Below are 17,738 nucleotides of genomic sequence, written 5' to 3' on the forward strand. Positions count from 1 at the left end.
TATATATATATATATATATATATATGTATATATATGTATATATATATGTATATATATGTATATATATATGTATATATATGTATATATATATATATATATATGTATATATATATATATATGTATATATACACACACACATATACAGTATATAAAAAAGATGCAAATCCTCACATTGGAGAATGCACAATAAATCAATGATGAAAGAATAGTTAAAAATCAATTTCCTGTCAATCCACTAACCCATCGATTCACTTTGAGACCTAAATCGCTTCATGGTATATAATTAGTTGCAGTTGCTCATTAAAATTGTTGCTGATGAGTTTTCTGCCGACAGAATGGATTAATTGACTACTGTACAGCACTGTACATGGATTTGATTAACAGTGATTGAGTCGAGAGATGATTTAAAATACATTATGAACATAATCTGGATTTATGAGCCAATCCACACGTATGACCGTTTTTGTCGTCTTGTCTCGCAGGAACTATTCTCCAATCAAGAAGACCTCACAAAATGACCGGTGCATTCCTCCTCCCTGCGGCCTGAAGATACTGTCTTCAAATCCGACGCTTCTCTCGGACCTTTAACCCCCGTGTCATGTGCCAAGACATGCGGAGGGCAGGGAGGTGCTTCGGGCTACTATGCACAATATTTCTCCTTTTTTTTTTTTTTTTTGGAACATATAACACTTGCAAACAATTAGGCTGCTCTGCGTTTTTTTTTTTTCTTGTAATCCAAACTGATGATGTCTCAAAGACGTGTGTGACTTGGTGTTTTTAAGAGTGAAAAGACAAATCGTTAACTCCCCTCTGCTGGGAGTTTTTATTTCAGTTACGTTGCACCACAATAGCTTCAGGTTGGAAACGGTACACGACGGCTTTGGTGTTGAAGGCTTGATGGAATGTGTGTGTTTTTTTTGGGAGAAGTGGCCAGTTTTCCAGCATAACCTGCCAGACGGAGCGCTGTCTGAGTGGCAGTTACTCTGCTGCGCCGTGGACACGGTTCACCGTGAACAGGTGGAGGACGAAAGACTCGACGACCGGAGGTATAAAAGGCTCGATTCAACAATTGCTACACATCTCGCACAATTGTGGACTACGATTATATGCACGATTTTTTTAATTTCTCACTTCAGAGAAAGAAAAGATGATTTTTTTTTTCTCCAATGAAATTTGGTGATTGAGCAGTTAAGAGAGTCTGTATTTTCAGTTTGATCAATCCAGTGTGTTATGGTAGATGTCAGTTAGAGGGTGTGTGTTTTTACTTTTTACATCCCTGATGTGCAGTCAAACTAACAAAATGAAGAAATGTAACTTGTGAATTCATACACGGGGCATTCAAGGGTGAATTTATTTGCCAACAAGTGATTGGTTGGCCAAGTATTATATTGTTTCAGACAGCGGCCTCCACTGTCACATGGTCGAACTGATCATTTCTTCCTCCTTTTTGTTGTTATTGAGCCTGTGCATTTTCAAAGCACTTAGGTTTCCTGCGACACAGGGACCCCAAACCTAGAAGACACATTAGGTTGTACCATTTCATTAAGAGTTTAAATCCTGTAAAAAAGGAAAAATGTAAAAGCCATGGTTGCACATGTACACAATGTCACGCTACGCAGATTTATCGGGAGAACTAAATGAGATCTTGAAGGAAATTTGAAAAATCACTTCTTGAAGGGTTTTGTTATTTAACATTTTCCTGATATTTTGATATGGGGGGGGGGGGGCTTCATGTCAAAAATATTCGCTCACACTTTAATTATTCAGTTCAAGAAATGAATTCTCTGTGAGTACAAAAGAAGAATATATTTGATTATAGTTTTAATATACAATTTAGATGGAAGTAATAAACGAGATATTAATACATATGAATATATTACTAATGACAAGTGTTTTTTTACATTGGAGGAAGCATTCTCTGATAATTTTTAACGGTAATTTTCTATACTTGTATTTTTGTAAAGGATGAGATGCATGTAGATTTTTTTTTTTACGTAACCAAAGGAACACTAATATTTGCGTTTGCATGGCGTTTAGGGAGCGCTTGGGCCTGACACGGTGTCTCGTGTGTACATAAGCTTTGCAGAAGATGCCTGTAACGTGATATCTGACTTTGAGAGTGGAGTGAGGCATCAATACTTGACCATTTTAACTAAAATTCCCAATGATCTGCCTCTTTTTTTTTGCATTAATTGTGAATCCAATTAAATAAAAATAAAAAACGTGGCATGATGAAAAGAAAACACCTTTTATCGTCCCACTTTTCAACATGCCGTCGCATTCTCATCTCAAAACGAGACTAATACAACCGTTACCTCTCAGCGGGAAAACAACAGGAAGACAACTCTGCACAGATGTCATCAGATCGGGTGACAATAAGCAAAATGAATATTTATTCTACACATTTTTCTCTGTTACAACAGACTGGAATCCATCACACCACGTCTGTGTGTTTTCTTGGAGGAGGTTCTGTCTTAAAAAGAGTTGACCTCAAATTTGACTTCCCTTTTTGTTTTGTTTTTAGAGAAATGTATTGTAGCTCTCCAGCCATGTATATCATTTCTATACTATTCCTTGGGTTTTATTTTGACTGCCAATATTTAAAACACTATAGCATGACTTTATTCTGTCCTCTTCCCCCTTAAATTCTATGTTTTGTGTTCGTATTTAATTACTTTTGTTCATAACTGTCAACGTTTTGTGATCAGAAATAACATCCCAGCAGTTTAAACTCTTTCATTATGTCACTGTAACTACGTGAATATGGTAGTCTCTGGTTTTTATAAGCACTCTTTTTTTTTTTTTACTTTTCTAATGGTGCTAGATGTCATTTCTGACGTTTCCTGCATGATGCTACGGGTGCATATCAGGGCCTTTTTGAATTTTATGTATCCAGCACAGGGATGTTGATATGGTGCCATGTTAGAAGTTAGCACACGATCAAGTCTTTCCCCATTTTTGGTTTATTTTTTTATATATATATATATATATATATATAAAAACCACTGAACGGGTCATTAAGTAGATCTGGAAACAGAAGACCAGCTTCTTCAAACTGCATGATGTTATTTTAAATAACATTTAATTAGTTTAGAAAGTTGTATATGCAACAACTCCCCCAGTTTCTCTGAACTAATGCAGGTGTTGGAAATGTTAACATTTTAAAAGGAGGGACTGCAGCATGTAAAAGGAGCGGCAGCTGGTCGGATGTCTCTAGTTTACTGGGCAGGTGTGGTGTGTGCTTGTATTCCCCCTCTATGTAATAGTCATTTTTTTTCTTCAGTTCTCTTTAAGTAGCAGTTAGTCCATGTAGGTTTGGAATTTAAAAATGCCCCATTTGATACAGTATGTTAGTATTCAGCAAGGGTTTTTCTTTCATAGGGAGGGTTGGGTGGACAGGGAATGAGTTGTGCATAAGCCAATTATGTTTATGAGTTTTGATTAATGTTGATAGTTTTTAAGCTGCCCCCCCCCCCAAAAAAAAAAAAAATCAGTCTCTTTAAAAATTGTAAAGTCAGCCAGAGATGACAAACAGTTCTGAAAAGCAGAAATAAATTCAATAAAAACTGTTTAACCCACTTTGTCTGAGTCTTTGGTGCAAAGTTACTGACTGTTCAGTTCTGCACATCTGCCACTAGAGGCCGCTGAAGTCCAGTAATACTACTGTACGACATGGTAGCAAGTAAGTGTACTTTACCAAAATCATTTATTATTGTAGCTTATTATTATTATTATATCATGATTTCATCAGCAGTATGATGTCATGTTGTTGAAAGCTTTACAAAATGCTAACAAATAGACTAAGATAAGATTTTTTTTGTCAAATGAAAATATGAAAGTGATTTAGCTTAGCTTAGTGATTGAAAATGCCTGCCTGTAAGGTAAGTTTAAAAACTGAGGGATTGCTTCAGAAACAGATTTGGTTATAAAACAAGGTTTGTGTGATTTAGTAGATAAATCATGTAAACCAGTGGTATATGTTGAAAGTATCCTGTAGAAGAAAGTAAAACAGCTGTTATTTTCGTAGAGCGTCTTTATAGAAAACATTTCTTCACATTTTCAAAAAACACATTTTTTTGGCCTTTTCACTTTTAATTCTTTTTTTTATTTTTTATATATAGATCATTTTTTTTCAAAAACTGCTCAAGTTGAACATTTTTTAACATCCATCTGCGTCAAAGGCTCTTCGCTGACTTGCTGGGGATTGCAGGTGTCTGATAGAAAACACGGGCGTTCACAGCCTCGATATTCATCAGAAACACTTAACGACCAAAACCAAGAAAAACAGCCACAAGTTTTAAACGGGTCAGTTGGCGGCGTTTCTACCACCAAAGCCCACATTCAGCCTCCAGTCATCACATCCCTCCACTTCAGCAGCACTCCAGTTTCAGCCTGAAGGCACCTGTGTTAACAGAGCGTTTTGCTTTATATGCTCGATATGCGCTCGTTTCTTTTCTACATCCTACAGTTACTAACTCTAAACAGTCCGTCACACTCTATATCTACTCAGAATGCAGCACAACAAGCAGGTCCTACCATCACACCCAGAAACAAAACAAGTGAGTACTCTATAGTTTACAAAAACTATAAAAATAAAAAAAAAAAGACAGAAAAAAAAGTGTTTTAACAACTAGTGTGCACATTGTTCTGCTTTGTAAATGTACCGTGGATTTTGACTTCTGAACTCAACCTCGACTCACGACCAGTGATCCACTGGCCACTTCTCATCTATCCAATTCATCACTTTACTGTAGCGTTTGTTTAATGAGCTTGACACTGAACTTCAGTCTCTGATTTGATCTCTTTTAAAGCACATCCATACAAATAGCACAAAAATCATCAAGCAAATGGCTCAGCTTAATCTTCTCTGTAGGAAACTGCTCACTGACTTCTTAAGTATTCTCATCGGGTGTAAATATTGTGTTTTGAGAACATCATTACCTTCAAAATCCTTATGCGTGTCAGCACTGACCTGAAAGTAACAAGTAGAGCAATAATTCACGGAACTATCCCGGATCAAGTTACTTCACTCGGACGTCTGGGGTTGCGAACAAAAGCAAAGTCTGAAAGTTGGAGGACAAACAGTCTGAAAATCTTCGTTACACGTCGTACAGTGGAGAAGAAAGGCGTCGGACCCACACACACCGTGCGTCTACTAATGAGCTACCTTGTATTATAAATATATAAAGTTTTAAAAAAGTGCTTATTAAAAGAAACTATAGTGATGTGATAACTTCCAGCAGTGTAACTGATGCGTTTGTTCTTGACCAGCATTAATACGAAATGTTAGGGAGCGCAAAAAACGTTGTCCTTCACGGTCCACTTCCTCCTCCAACACTGACGAGGATTGTCCAAAATATAACAGAGGCCCTGGTCTCCCATTAACATTCATCTTGTACAAAAAGATATCTTTTTTTTTTTTTGGGGGGGGGGCATAGTTCATACAAAGGAGACTGATGAAACTATTGGCCACAGTAACACACCGCTACAACCAAGCCGTTCCTCACAGACTGAGTTGAAACACAAAACATGTCAAAATTAAAACAACTTCTAATAATTGCACGTATCGTTTAAGAGCCGAGATGTTTGATAAGAGAACAGAAGAATCTGCTGGAGGAAGGGCATGGCACACTATGGTATAAATACATTGAAAAGCACATTCATGAGGCACAGCTGCTAAACGATGGAGCTGTGTGTCCTTAAATGTGCCGCTCTCGTCCCACTTCGCCGTCCTGATGTTTAGATTTCTTCATCCTCGCGTCTCTGGGTCTCTCTGTACCGGCGGAGAGTTTTAGCTTCGTGCCTCTCCGAGAGCACTTAGGCGATCATGTACTGCGTGATGGCTCTCAGAGCGTATAGCAGCTCAGCCTGCAGCCGGGCCTCCATGATGAGTAAATTAACGTGTATCTGAAGGGAGAGACAATGAAAAAAGGGATTCACACAGAGCGCCAAAAGAGGTTTGAATGACGGAAACTTAAACGGTGAAGGTCTTCTTACCCGCTCTGAAGTTTTAAGTGGAGCCAAACTTAGCGGACACACTGGAGTTTTGGTGGCATCCGGAAAACAAGCCACAGCCTTGATGTACAGCTTAAAATCTCGCTCCAGCAACTGATTCACCTCTCCGTAATCATAATCATCATACCTGTAACCACAAACAAATGTCTTGTTTACCTGCTAAACACAAAGAAAAGTAGGCCTATGAGTCACAGAGGATGTTTCTGTGTCTCACCGTATTCCTAACACACAATGGATGTAGTTCCAGATCGCCCTCTTCAGGTCGGGGCTGTGCGTCGAGGGGAGCGTAGTCACACTCCTGAATCGGTCGTCCAAGAGGTGCCCGATGTCCGAATACAATCTGTTGACTAAGGAGAAGCCGTGGTCCTCCCATGAATAGTCCTGCAGAGAAAACACACCACACACTCAGAGTCAGCGAGGTTTAGATTCTACTTTGAAGATCATCAAATATCAAAGTACAGCAGTGGTTCCCAAGTCTCCGCCAAGACATCTTTTACAACATAAAAAAGACAAGTCGACATCTAAACTCTCCGTGTTCTCAGCATACATGGAGTAACATGAAATAATTACATGTTAAACCTTAATGAAGTTACATGTTGCAGACATCAGGATCATTGATTGAAAAGTGTGTGAAGTCACCGGATGTTTAAGGCGTCTACACGTCTTAGCACAAAGAGCCGTAACACACATACAAAGTTAACACCACTTGCCCGCTGACACGTTCACAAATGTGACATCCTCACCTGAACTCTAAATACTTGAAAGTGGTCCTCCTCTCTACGAGCAAACTCCTGATAGCACAAGTCGGGGTCTGTGATAAAACGCGTCGGGTCTGTGAAGCACATCATCTCCTCTTCTTCTTCAATATCTAAAAAAGAAGAGAGAGACAACGTAAGCAAAGGAGATGAGGAGGCAGAGAGAGTGTGGCTGATGATGAGTGGTGATTGCTCAGGTTTGACACCATGTGACTTAAATGCAACGATGAAGATAAAGATAAAGAAGTGAGTGGGATGATCAGTGTTATCTTGTTGGTGTGTATCTGCCTTCCTCTGCTGATGTCGGTCACCTGTTTGCTGGAGTGCTTGTGTCTGCAGCAGACGCTCTTCTCTCTTCTCACGCTCTTCCTGAGACTTCTGAATCCTCTCCTTCAGACACACCATGTCACAGCTGGAGTCCAGAGACTGTCGACACAAACACCAGAAGAAAACGCTGATGAAGTTAAATTAAGTTTCAAGTATCTTACGAGTAACGGAGGAAAATAATCCTTATTACGAGAAAACGCTCCCACTTTCATCTCATGGAGATACAAAGAGCTGTGTCACTTCAAAGTGATCTCGTATCAGTTAGCATTTAAGGTGTGAGAAACACATGAACCATATCATTCACACTATGAATTATTTTAATATTTTATGCAAGAGATCATATCTACATAACGTCTCAAGCTAAAATGATCCTAAATCATAAAATCCTTTTGAAAACTTTTAGTCGTTTGACTGATCAGGACACAAAATTAACCGACAAACATTTTCACGTCACTTATCAAACAAAAACACCAAATAATCTCTGCTTCTAGCTTCTCTGTAAATTGAGAATCTTTGGGTTTCAGATCATTGGTCAGATAAAACGCGCAATTTGCGTTATTTTGTTTTTATAAAGTAAAATAATTATTGAGTAATTGTAAATGACGTTAGTTGCCACAGAATAACATTTGTAATTTTTTAATATTTCATTCATGATTAAAAAAAAAAAACATATAGTATCACATGAAACATAAACCTTCATATCCATTTCCACTTACATAAAAAAGGGAATCAAGCAAATGTATTAGTTTGAAAGACAAGACTGATTCGTTACCCGTCTTCGTGTCTTGTGTTCGGAGGGCGTGGCGAGCGACTGAGGCACGTTGGCGTTGCCGTTGGCAGCATCAAAGGGGCAGAAGGTTGGCGGGACACCGTTGGGAGATTTGGAGAGCGGGACAAAGTCCGAGTCTGTGTCGCATCCAAACACAAAGCTGCAGAGGGAGTGGCAGTGGGCCAGGATCACCACAGCCTGCACCAGCTCAGCCAGCGACCAGCACTGCTCGCCCGACTTCAGCAGCGTCTGGAGGGAACAGACACCAGAGCTCAGGGTCAGACAGGATTTATACTCGTTAATCTGCATCCCCGAGTGCTCTTTAAGACGTAAACAATTCTGTATTTCTGTAAGTGATGATGGGCAATCCTTTAATACTCTTTGTTTTGTTAGCTGGTGTTGCTCTGCTGTACCTGGATGTGTGAGCAGGCAGTGAGCCAGGGCTGGTGGGCCAGCACTTTGTTGATGTGGTCGAGGAGACGAAGGCGGGGGGGCGCTGCCTCCAAACCCTGCAGCCACAGAGGGTCCCCGCCCACCCTCAGAAACTGGGCCGAGTGCAGGTACACCAGGTAGTTGCAGTGATGTCGTGCTGCAGCCTGAAAGTCATCGGAAGAGGAAGTTGAGCAGATCAACTCAAACATTAAGCGCTTGTTATTCTTTAATTTTGAATGATACTCGTATGATCCCTGGTAAAGAACAGCTCCCAAAGTCGAATGGTGAGTTACTGGGTATGTCTAAACGAGAACAGCTTGCTAACTGACCATAATGGCGATGTAATGGCGGTACGGCAGCGGCAGGGGGCCGTCCATGTGCAGGATATAGTGCTGTGTGCGCAGGAAGCTCTCCAAGTATTGGGGGTGAGAGGCCATCTGCTGGGACACGGCGTCCACGCTCCCCCTGCTGACCAGAGCCTTCATGAACAGCAGCGACACTCGCTCGTTCTCACCGTTCACCATCACCTACAGACACCGGGACAGAGAGGAGGAGGCTGGTAAAAACCTTGTGCTGCGTGTTGCTGCGGTACAATCGGAGGATGTTTCATCATTGTGTTCATATGTAGGATGCTGAGGAAGTAGCCATTAGAGCTGAAATGTCAATCAATTTGTCCGGTTACAGAAAATTAAATGGGAATAAATTTGTAGAATCTATTTATCATTCTTCTTCCCAAAATATGCTGATTCCGGGTGCTAAAATATGATTAATTGCTGCTTTTCTCCGTATTATATCCCAGGAAGTTAAATATGTTTGGGTTTTGGACTTTTGGTTGGACAAAACAAGCAGTTTCAAGACTTCTAAATATAAAAACAGTATCAGTTAATCAAGAAAATAATCAGTAGATGAACTGATAAAGAAAATAAACCTTAGTTGCAGCCACCGACAACATCAAAGTTCTCATAGTGACAGTGATGAATATCTTTATTGACTTTGTAGTATAATGATTACAGACATGTAATCTTTGTGAAAAGGTTCCTTCAAAATACGACATACATGTAAATGCATATAAGGGCCGACTGTCCTTTGAATTATGAGAACTCCTTTTGTAGCTAAAGCAGGTTGACCCAAGACAAGGTTGGACTTCAGTGTCCACACCACGTGATGGCGGCTCAGACTGTGCTTTGGAGTCATGTTACACACCTTAAAGCAGCTGAAGAGCGGCAGCCAGCCAGCGACGCTGTGCTACCAGCGCCAGTGGCAAGTGAGGGAATTCCTCACATTATTTTTTCTGCATATAAAAACGGTGCTCAGCTGGAGGCTCAAAGACACCAACTCATCTCCATTGCAGCAGGGTCTGATGCCTCATACAGTACTACTGCAATACTATCAAATGTAGATGAGGCTCCGGGAAAAAGACGGATGAAGAAACTAATGTGAAAGTTGGGCTTAAGAGGCCCTGAAGAGGGAAACTCTGCAGCAGCGTAGAAGTGGATGAGACCAAAGACACAAACATAGGTGTGACTGTTGAGGAGCCTGAGGCCAAGAGAAACAGACCCGTGTGGAGAGGGAAGCTGGACTGCCCTCGGAGGCACGGCCATTTATTACGCCTCTCGCCATCATACAACGGCCTCTAGGAAAAGGTGTTTGGGAGCTCGGCCTCTGGCAGTTCCCCTGAATGTGAAACCCGAGTGCACAGGGCCGATCAAAGCCAACTGGCTCACTGCAGTTTGAGCGACACGAATGTTGGCAAGGACTTCTTCTTTCAATATCACTAAATGCTGTCGAGGATTATTTCTTATGTCACAGATAGTCGGAGCGAATGTCGACCATTACATTTTAGCCTCGTACGGCTCTTGGACATTCATCACCATGTTTATCTGGCCGATAGCTGCTTGGGTATTTCACTGCCGTCTGTAGTGGACGAGGGTTTGTTTGTGATCCTGCTAGAGGCTCCACCTCTTGACCTACATACGCTCAGCTCAGGTCTTGAAAGACATGTTAACATACTACACGTTACACAAATCAATCTCATTATGATGTTTACATTTCCCTAATCTCAGTTTATGAAAAGCAAACAGTGATGGGAAATAGGCCGGGGGGGTCCATAGAGCACACAGGTGCCTGCCAATCAAAAGGCCTCTTGACAAGAGCACATTCACGGAAGTATCTCTGTGCAAACACGAGCGCTGCTGATTAGCATGCCGAGCTGCAGAATCTACGCTACTGCTCCACCGAGCACTAAATGGCCCGGTCACTGAGGAAAAAAAGACATCTCCGGGTCTACACAAGGCAGACAACATGCTTTGAGGTCAACTTTTCAAGGACTCATGTAGGGAGACCGCTTAGCTTTCTCCTTCTAGTCTACTGAATAAGCTTCGATTGTGACATTAACAGATTATCAAAGATCCATGTGAAACTTTTCAATAAACTGCTCTCGGTTCAGTTTGTAACACAAACACCACAACACAGATTCACTGTTGTGTATCTACTACAACATGACTGATATTGGTTATTTGAAACAGGTTGATATTTAAGAGTTTAAATGTAAACAGTAGCAGAAGAACAGTGACCAAGATGCAAACAAGGCACATGATGAATTACAGACACAAAATTTGCTCTTTTTGTGCGATACAGAATAAAAATGCAACTGCACAGCAGACAATATGAATCCAAAACAAAGAATATACCTCAGGTTTCAGATTTAAGACCTGCAGCAGATGTCCCAAATACCAACATTGTATGAAAAACATTTCATAAAGGGGCTACTTATGGAAAAACCAGACTTATAAGATCCCACCAAGACCATGACACACAACCTTATCAAAGTTGTGTGTCATGGTGACGCAATAACTCTGGGCACAACAGGACTTGCTCCAGTGTTGTTCAGAATGTCCAGGAAAACACAATTTCTTCATGAGGATTAATTCAGCAAAAGGTTACCGTTAGAATAGTTAAAGCTGAAATCCCGTTTCCCCCCCCCCCCACAGGAGAGTGTGTGAGACTCACACTGGGACTTACTGGGCTGCACAGCCTGAGGATAAACACTGAAATCTCACCAGAATACATGTACAACCAGACAATCTTTACACGTCAGTGGCCAATTCACTGTCATTCATTTGGTCTTCAGCCTCTCTAATCTACAGCTGAGACAAAAACAGTCAAATAAGTGACAACACTTACTCTTGTACAGAACTAGGAGACCAGACTTGTCCTCACTGGCATCACCCAATCGAAGAGGAAATTGGTTGTTTTGTGAAATTTCATAAACATGTCTGGACAAATTCTACAGAGAAAGTCAAACTGAAACAGGAACTAGTAGACGTAAGCAGTCGCACAGCAGGAAATGCATCCTACAGATTTAACTGCATTAAGTCTGCTGACACCTGCTATTTGCTAACATGAAACAAAAATTAAAACTCTAGTTATACAGTAAGTTTATGACAATGTTCAGTGAAAATTTTAAAAAAATTCCCAGATTTTGAAACTCCTAAAACATAAAAAGGTGAAGTCCATCTTAAATTACATCTTTTTTTACTGGTTGCCAGACTCCACAAGTAAAGCAATCAATATTTCCTCCACATAAGCGATACATCCTCCATCATTTAAAATAACATTTTCTAATCAATACTTGTGATTAATTCACACTAGAGGAGGGTTTAGACTGTGTGCAGACACCCATCCACACTGCTTTATCTTTATTGCCTGAAAACAAGCCACAAATTCTGCACACAGCAGTACTTTTGATAAGGCGATAGCCTCCTTATTGTCCACCCACTGGAAAAAAAACACCCGCATGAAAAAGACAAGCGTGTGTGGGTGGATATATAGTGCAAAAAGACACACATCATTTGAGCGACTGTGTGGTATTACAAAGCATATTTTGGTTTCACATCAATGCAAACAGTATCAGGGAGATGCGCATTAAGGTTTCGTGCACACAAACCTATTAATTCTGCTTACAGTACGCCCAGCAGCTACCGATTTAGAAACAAAGATGTTTTTTTTCCCCCTAGTCAAAACCAAGCTTGAGGATTGATGGTGTTGATATTAGAGCGCTGCTATATTCAACTTGTGGCCTGGTTGCAAAAGATAGACCTCATAAAAAAAACCTCCTAGAGGGCCTGTTGTAAGTAAAAATTCACAGATGAAGATTGATGTTTCCTTCCCAACAGAGGACAGGTCATTTCTTTATTGATCAGAGAGGAGGAGGAGGGATGAAATGAAAAACAGGGATGACGTCACTGAGGGGAGGAAAGGTAAATGGAGACAAAGACGGGCTGAAACAGCAGCACTGTACGGGCAGGAATTTAAAAAGAACTAAGACTACGCTTAAGGAAGTAGAACAATGATACCAGCAGTCTACCAGGGAAGGGTAAATGTGTCAGCTTAAGATGAGATGTGTGGTGGCTGTATGTGTGGTGGGCTGCTGCAGGAGGGAGGACATTCAATCTGCATGCCGGTTGAACCTGGAGGGGCTCCGTCCTGACAGGCATTAACGCCCCCCTCCCCAAATCACCAGAAACACATGCAGCCAAGGGCCGATTTTGGCCCTTGCAACATGAACTCAAAGAGAGAGAGAGAGAGAGGTGCAAAACAAACCAGCTGCAGCCCAAAGATGTTTGGAGAGGGAGGGGGAAAAGGAGCTGTACATACAACATGACCAAGACAAACAAAACACTGTGCTGCAGGATTTCAAAAAAAAAAAAAAAAAAAAAAAAAAAAAAAAAAAAAAAAAAAAAAATAGAAAGCCAAGCCCACACAAAGCCGATGAGTGATTGGACCTGTCAGAGAACAGGTAGGTAGAGCAAGGGGACAACGCAGTAAAGACTTCCACCGATAATCAGGTCATTCATTGCTAGTCTCATTCACGGATGAGCCAGGGGCCGTGCAGGTATTCAGATTAAAAAGCAGGTGCTCAAACGCCAAATACATGTTTACTCCAACAGACAAGTGCTTTAAGTACTGTAGTTATAAAAGGGTTGTTTTGCTTTGCACAAGCATTGGTCTCAATACAAACACTGATTGTCTTCCAGCTAAAGACGGTTACGTAATCATATATCATATGCTATATGATAAATGTATGCATATGAATATGAACAGCAACACAGTGAGAGGGACAGTCAGAAGTAACCCAAAAATGGACTTCAAACCAGAGGGTTTTTTTCTGACATTCCTCCCTGTTTTGCTTCATTTCTGGACTCTAATCTGCAGCAAACGCAGTCTTTTAGGGACCGCACTTGAGACAGCGCCCCCCTTCTGTTGCAAAATGGAAAGACAGCGACAGAGGAGAAAAACAACTTTGATTGGCAGTCCAGTTCAGCCAGCAAAAAAAAAAACCAGCACAATAAAAGTCTCCAGCATTCAGAGGAACCTGGTGCAAGAAAGACTGAATCCTCGTGGATTAAAAGCTATTTCACATTCACATTTTATTTATGGGTATTAAATGTCAATGCATTACTTCACAGCCACCTTAATAACTGACAAGACACTTTCTCCCCAAATCCTCAGATGATGTCATCGTCACCTACAGATTTATTTCTCCTCACACTGCAAAGCTCTCAAACCTCGTTGCTTGCATTTTAACGTCAGTATTTGACAAAAACCGGTGTTAAAGTCAAATATAGCCATGTATAAAAAAACAAATAGTTAACGCAAACGTTAAATCCTCAATGGTGAAGCAACAAAGGAAGACTCTTCGTTACGTTGTAAGGCTGTACATCACAGCGAATGCATTCGAACAGCAAATGTTGTTCATATTAACTGGCTGAATGTGACGTTACATTTACTAACGGTTACGTTAGTTTATAAACCGTTGACCGTGTCGCGAGCTTTAACGTGACATTTTAACGACTGGAGATAGAAACTACAAAATGTTTCTTGATGGCAGTTCATAGTTCTGAATTAAATTAATATAAACTACTTGTATTGCATTTTTTTTTAAGTTGGGATTTAACTCTATGGTATGATTGCTCGATCGACTGTTAGCGGAGTTAGCTATTAGCTTAGATTAGAAGTTTGGTAGCTAATTTACAGCCACTGTAAGCGAACTTACTGGTTGACAAGTTAAAAAGTTTAGAGATTTAAAAACCTGTAAATGGTCTTCTTTACATTGTCGGCTGTTAGCTGCCCAAAGAGTTAATTTAAAGCTATAAAAAAAACACAGGAAACCTGAGAGAGAGAGGTGGATAAGAGACGAGTTTCTTTGATATAAAATAACGTTAATCCGTTCAGCAAATGAATGAACGTTACCAGAGCTACTCAGCTAGCCGCTAGCTTTAATTGTGTTAAAAAACTAATTAAACTGTCTTCAACAGCTTTGTCTCGTGTCGGCTTTAAAACCTACCTGTTTGTGGACTCGCTGGCACTGGGTTCTCAGGGGGTACTCCATTTTATTCGTACAGATGATCATTTTCCAAAAAAAGTGTGCCTACTGCATGGATGCGGCTCTGTCTTTTCTCGGTGCCTTCGCCAGCTAACAGTTAGCTAACAAAGGCAAGCGAAGCAGCAGTCAGCCCCTGTCCCTGAGCCGGAGACTGGACTGAGAGAGCAGAGGAAACCTTCCAGAGTCGAGCTGACAGCTCCAGTAACAGTGGGCCCAATCAAAGCACAGGAGGCGGAGCCGGCTCTCAGAGGCTCATATCCAAATGCTAATGAACATCTGCAAACAACAACGCATAGACACACACCCACATGCGAACTTCATGCCAATTCATGGGACGGGACATCTGTTAAGAGGCTGGATTTATTAATATATTATATAATATACTGTGCACTTGAATTAGGGAAATGTAGCTTTAGGTAACCTTTTGTCAGACTTATGGCTTAAGGCTGCCACAGTGCTGTAGGCAGCCTTAACAACTGGGCCTGTTTCACAAAGCAGAGTTATCTTTATTTTAATTATTTGGATGTGATTAGTCAAACCCAGAAGCCCCTGAAATCTGCAACATGGACAATACAATCATCTGTGTAATGCTGCTTTGGTGGGTTCATGGATCTGATGACATGCGACTTGTTTATATAATTCTGTGCACTGTTTTTTCTGGGACTGTTTTAAGGTGTGGGTGAACCCCCCTACTTCAAATTAAGCAAAATCTTAAAGGGACTCTCTCCCCACCGGAGGATTGATGAATCTCGGTCAGTAACACATAACATACATCTGCTGTTAACAGGCCTGAGTAGTAAAGTGAGAACTAGTCAACAGTTTGGGGAAGGCCTTTTCTTGTTTTGACATGACAGTGCCTCAGTCTGTACATAAAGCCTGAAAGAAATGGTTCTCCCAGTTTGTCGGGGGTTTGCACAGAAGCTCTGACATCTAGTCCACGTAGAAAAAAAAAAATCTTAATTTGAAGTCCACATATACAAAATATTGTGGATAACATTCCAAGAATAGTAGAGGCTGTTAGAGCAGCATATCAATACTCTCTTTGTAATATGTCCATGATGTAATATTACAGTGTCTAGCCTACCTTTGCCCATGTAGAGTATCATCAAACACTCAGTAAAGAAACAATGTCAAACAGGATTACACCATTGAAGCTAAATCAATTAACATGGATTAATATTTGACTTTTCAAAGCCGTACGCGGTGCTTATTTGGGAATAAAACTATAGATAGATCTCTCAGATGACTTTGATGATATGTTTGCATCAAAGTCATGTAAGACTTAACAGGGGACACGGTATAATATTAAGTCATAACAACGTCACAAAGGCAGACAACAAGTATCATTCATGTTTGTATCCTGAAGTAAACTAAACACACAACAAGCATTGATTACATGTCCACAACTGACCCCTACGTTCAGGCTTGCTTTGACCCAATTGTTACTTTTTGTGTGGACTTATTCAGTCTTCTCTTGTCTTAATGAATGGGACATTTGTTCTTCATCACACATTTTGGGATGCAATTGGTTCAAATCAGGTTGTTTTTCTGTCTGAGAATCACAACTTTCATTTGAATTAGTTTCTGTGTTTTTGTACTTTCTTAAGACAGTCAGTATGTGTTAAGCGTGGATACATTATTTCTGCAACATCACCATGTAAAGGCTAATTCTAATGTAGTTCCCCAATCTTAAGAAATTTGTATTTAATATGACTTTTTCCCTTCTTGAGGTTATGCTTAGGTTATGCTTTGGCCAGCGTGATACCGATTACTGTGTCTGTAAATTAACATTCCTGATTTGCAGTGAGATGTCCACTCACGAGGGAGACACTAACAGTCCTATAAAACCAGATCTAATGTCTAAAATGACCCATGAGTGATGAAGCCTTGTGCATCAGAGGACTGAACCATGTACAAGTCTTTCATTAATATTTGTTAACAACATTAAGGAAAGGCTGTCTTGGCTGTGATCCATTAAGCTTTATTGAAACTTCCCTAAAGTTCCAAACACTACAAACTTGAGTAAAAGTAAAGCTGACGGAGGAGCTCGGGGGAAAACAAGTGACACTGGCCTCGATTGTCCATCTATATTAGATTAACATGCAGTTTGCACAAACATCATGTGAATCATATGCAGTGGCAGGCAGAACCAGTCTAAACCACTTAGCTACAGTTCTAACTCATTCCGGGGAAAACACCAAACGAATATTTGCAATACGGGAGTTTCTCAGTCAGGGATTGAGCCTAGTTCTAGATTTAAAACCATAATTTAGGGCTGCGACCAATAACTATTTGCATTATGGAAAGTGTTTTTAAAGCTAAACTGATGTCTTCAAATTGCGTCTTTTAGTCAACACGCAGTTCAAAACCAAAAGATATATGAAATGTTACTAAGATAAAGACACAAAATTAAATCTTCACATTTGAGAAGCTGGAAAAAGGGAAATTGATTATATTATTATTAATTCTCTGTCGATTGACTCATAGTTTCAGAACTACAATATTTAACAGAGATATTGACTCAAAAATATCTAACGTCGACGAGGACGAGGCTTAAAACTCGTCTGGGAAACTGTCTGTCAATCCCAGAAACTGCCAAGAGATTAACCAAACTACACAATGTTGGTGTCATATTAATTTGTCTGGAGCCAATGTAGCTGTTTGAGTCGGACAAGGATTGTGAACAAATTATAATACTAACATTTCAGAATTGTAGTAGTAACGGTAGTTTTGCCGTGCATCTTTTAAAATACGATGCTTCATGTGGTTTGACCCTTACTGTTTTTCTGTTAAAAGTAACCATTTCCTGAATCAAAATGATGTATTAGAACAGCTGGCTGGTGTAACCAGCATCAAAGAGATGTTATGACTCTTTATGCACAGAAATTCTTAGACAAACAAACAGAAGGGACTTTCCTAAGAAGGAAGTCTGCCACCATTGTGGATTATTCCGCTTGTACAACAGTGATACAAGAGATTGTTTTCTTTATCAAGCTGCCTGACCTTCCATCTACATCTCAGGGAATTTGGGAAATGAACACCATACAGTATCATT

General features: G+C 40.3%; 2 protein-coding genes across 4 annotated transcripts in view; one reads left to right on the forward strand and one right to left on the reverse strand.

Moving 5' to 3' along the window:
• foxo4 (forkhead box O4) overlaps positions 1–3,578 on the forward strand; it is a 23,034-nt gene extending 19,456 nt beyond the window's left edge. For both annotated transcript variants that reach the window (XM_031862631.1, XM_031862632.1), the window contains exon 3: positions 483–3,578. The gene's annotated coding sequence lies outside the window, so the exon portion shown is untranslated. The remainder of the gene's footprint in view (positions 1–482) is intronic.
• sesn4 (sestrin 4) lies at positions 3,504–14,863 on the reverse strand. 2 transcript variants are annotated; one of them, XM_031862634.1, is made up of 10 exons: positions 14,645–14,863; positions 8,628–8,825; positions 8,280–8,462; positions 7,870–8,115; positions 7,082–7,196; positions 6,759–6,883; positions 6,230–6,396; positions 5,998–6,142; positions 5,893–5,907; positions 3,504–5,667 (listed from the first exon to the last, which is right to left on the reverse strand). In XM_031862634.1, exons 1-10 carry the CDS (start codon positions 14,708–14,710, stop codon positions 5,632–5,634), a joined length of 1,296 nt encoding a protein of 431 aa, XP_031718494.1. In that variant the 5' UTR covers positions 14,711–14,863; the 3' UTR covers positions 3,504–5,631. The 2 variants fall into 2 exon arrangements, with proteins under 2 accessions (XP_031718494.1, XP_031718493.1); XM_031862633.1 differs by having other exon boundaries at positions 3,504–5,907.
• Positions 14,864–17,738: the final 2,875 nt, after the last annotated feature.

The sequence above is a fragment of the Anarrhichthys ocellatus genome, unplaced genomic scaffold (assembly GCF_004355925.1).
Source record: "Anarrhichthys ocellatus isolate YVR2014 unplaced genomic scaffold, GSC_Weel_1.0 scaffold27, whole genome shotgun sequence".
NCBI lineage: Eukaryota > Metazoa > Chordata > Actinopteri > Perciformes > Anarhichadidae > Anarrhichthys > Anarrhichthys ocellatus.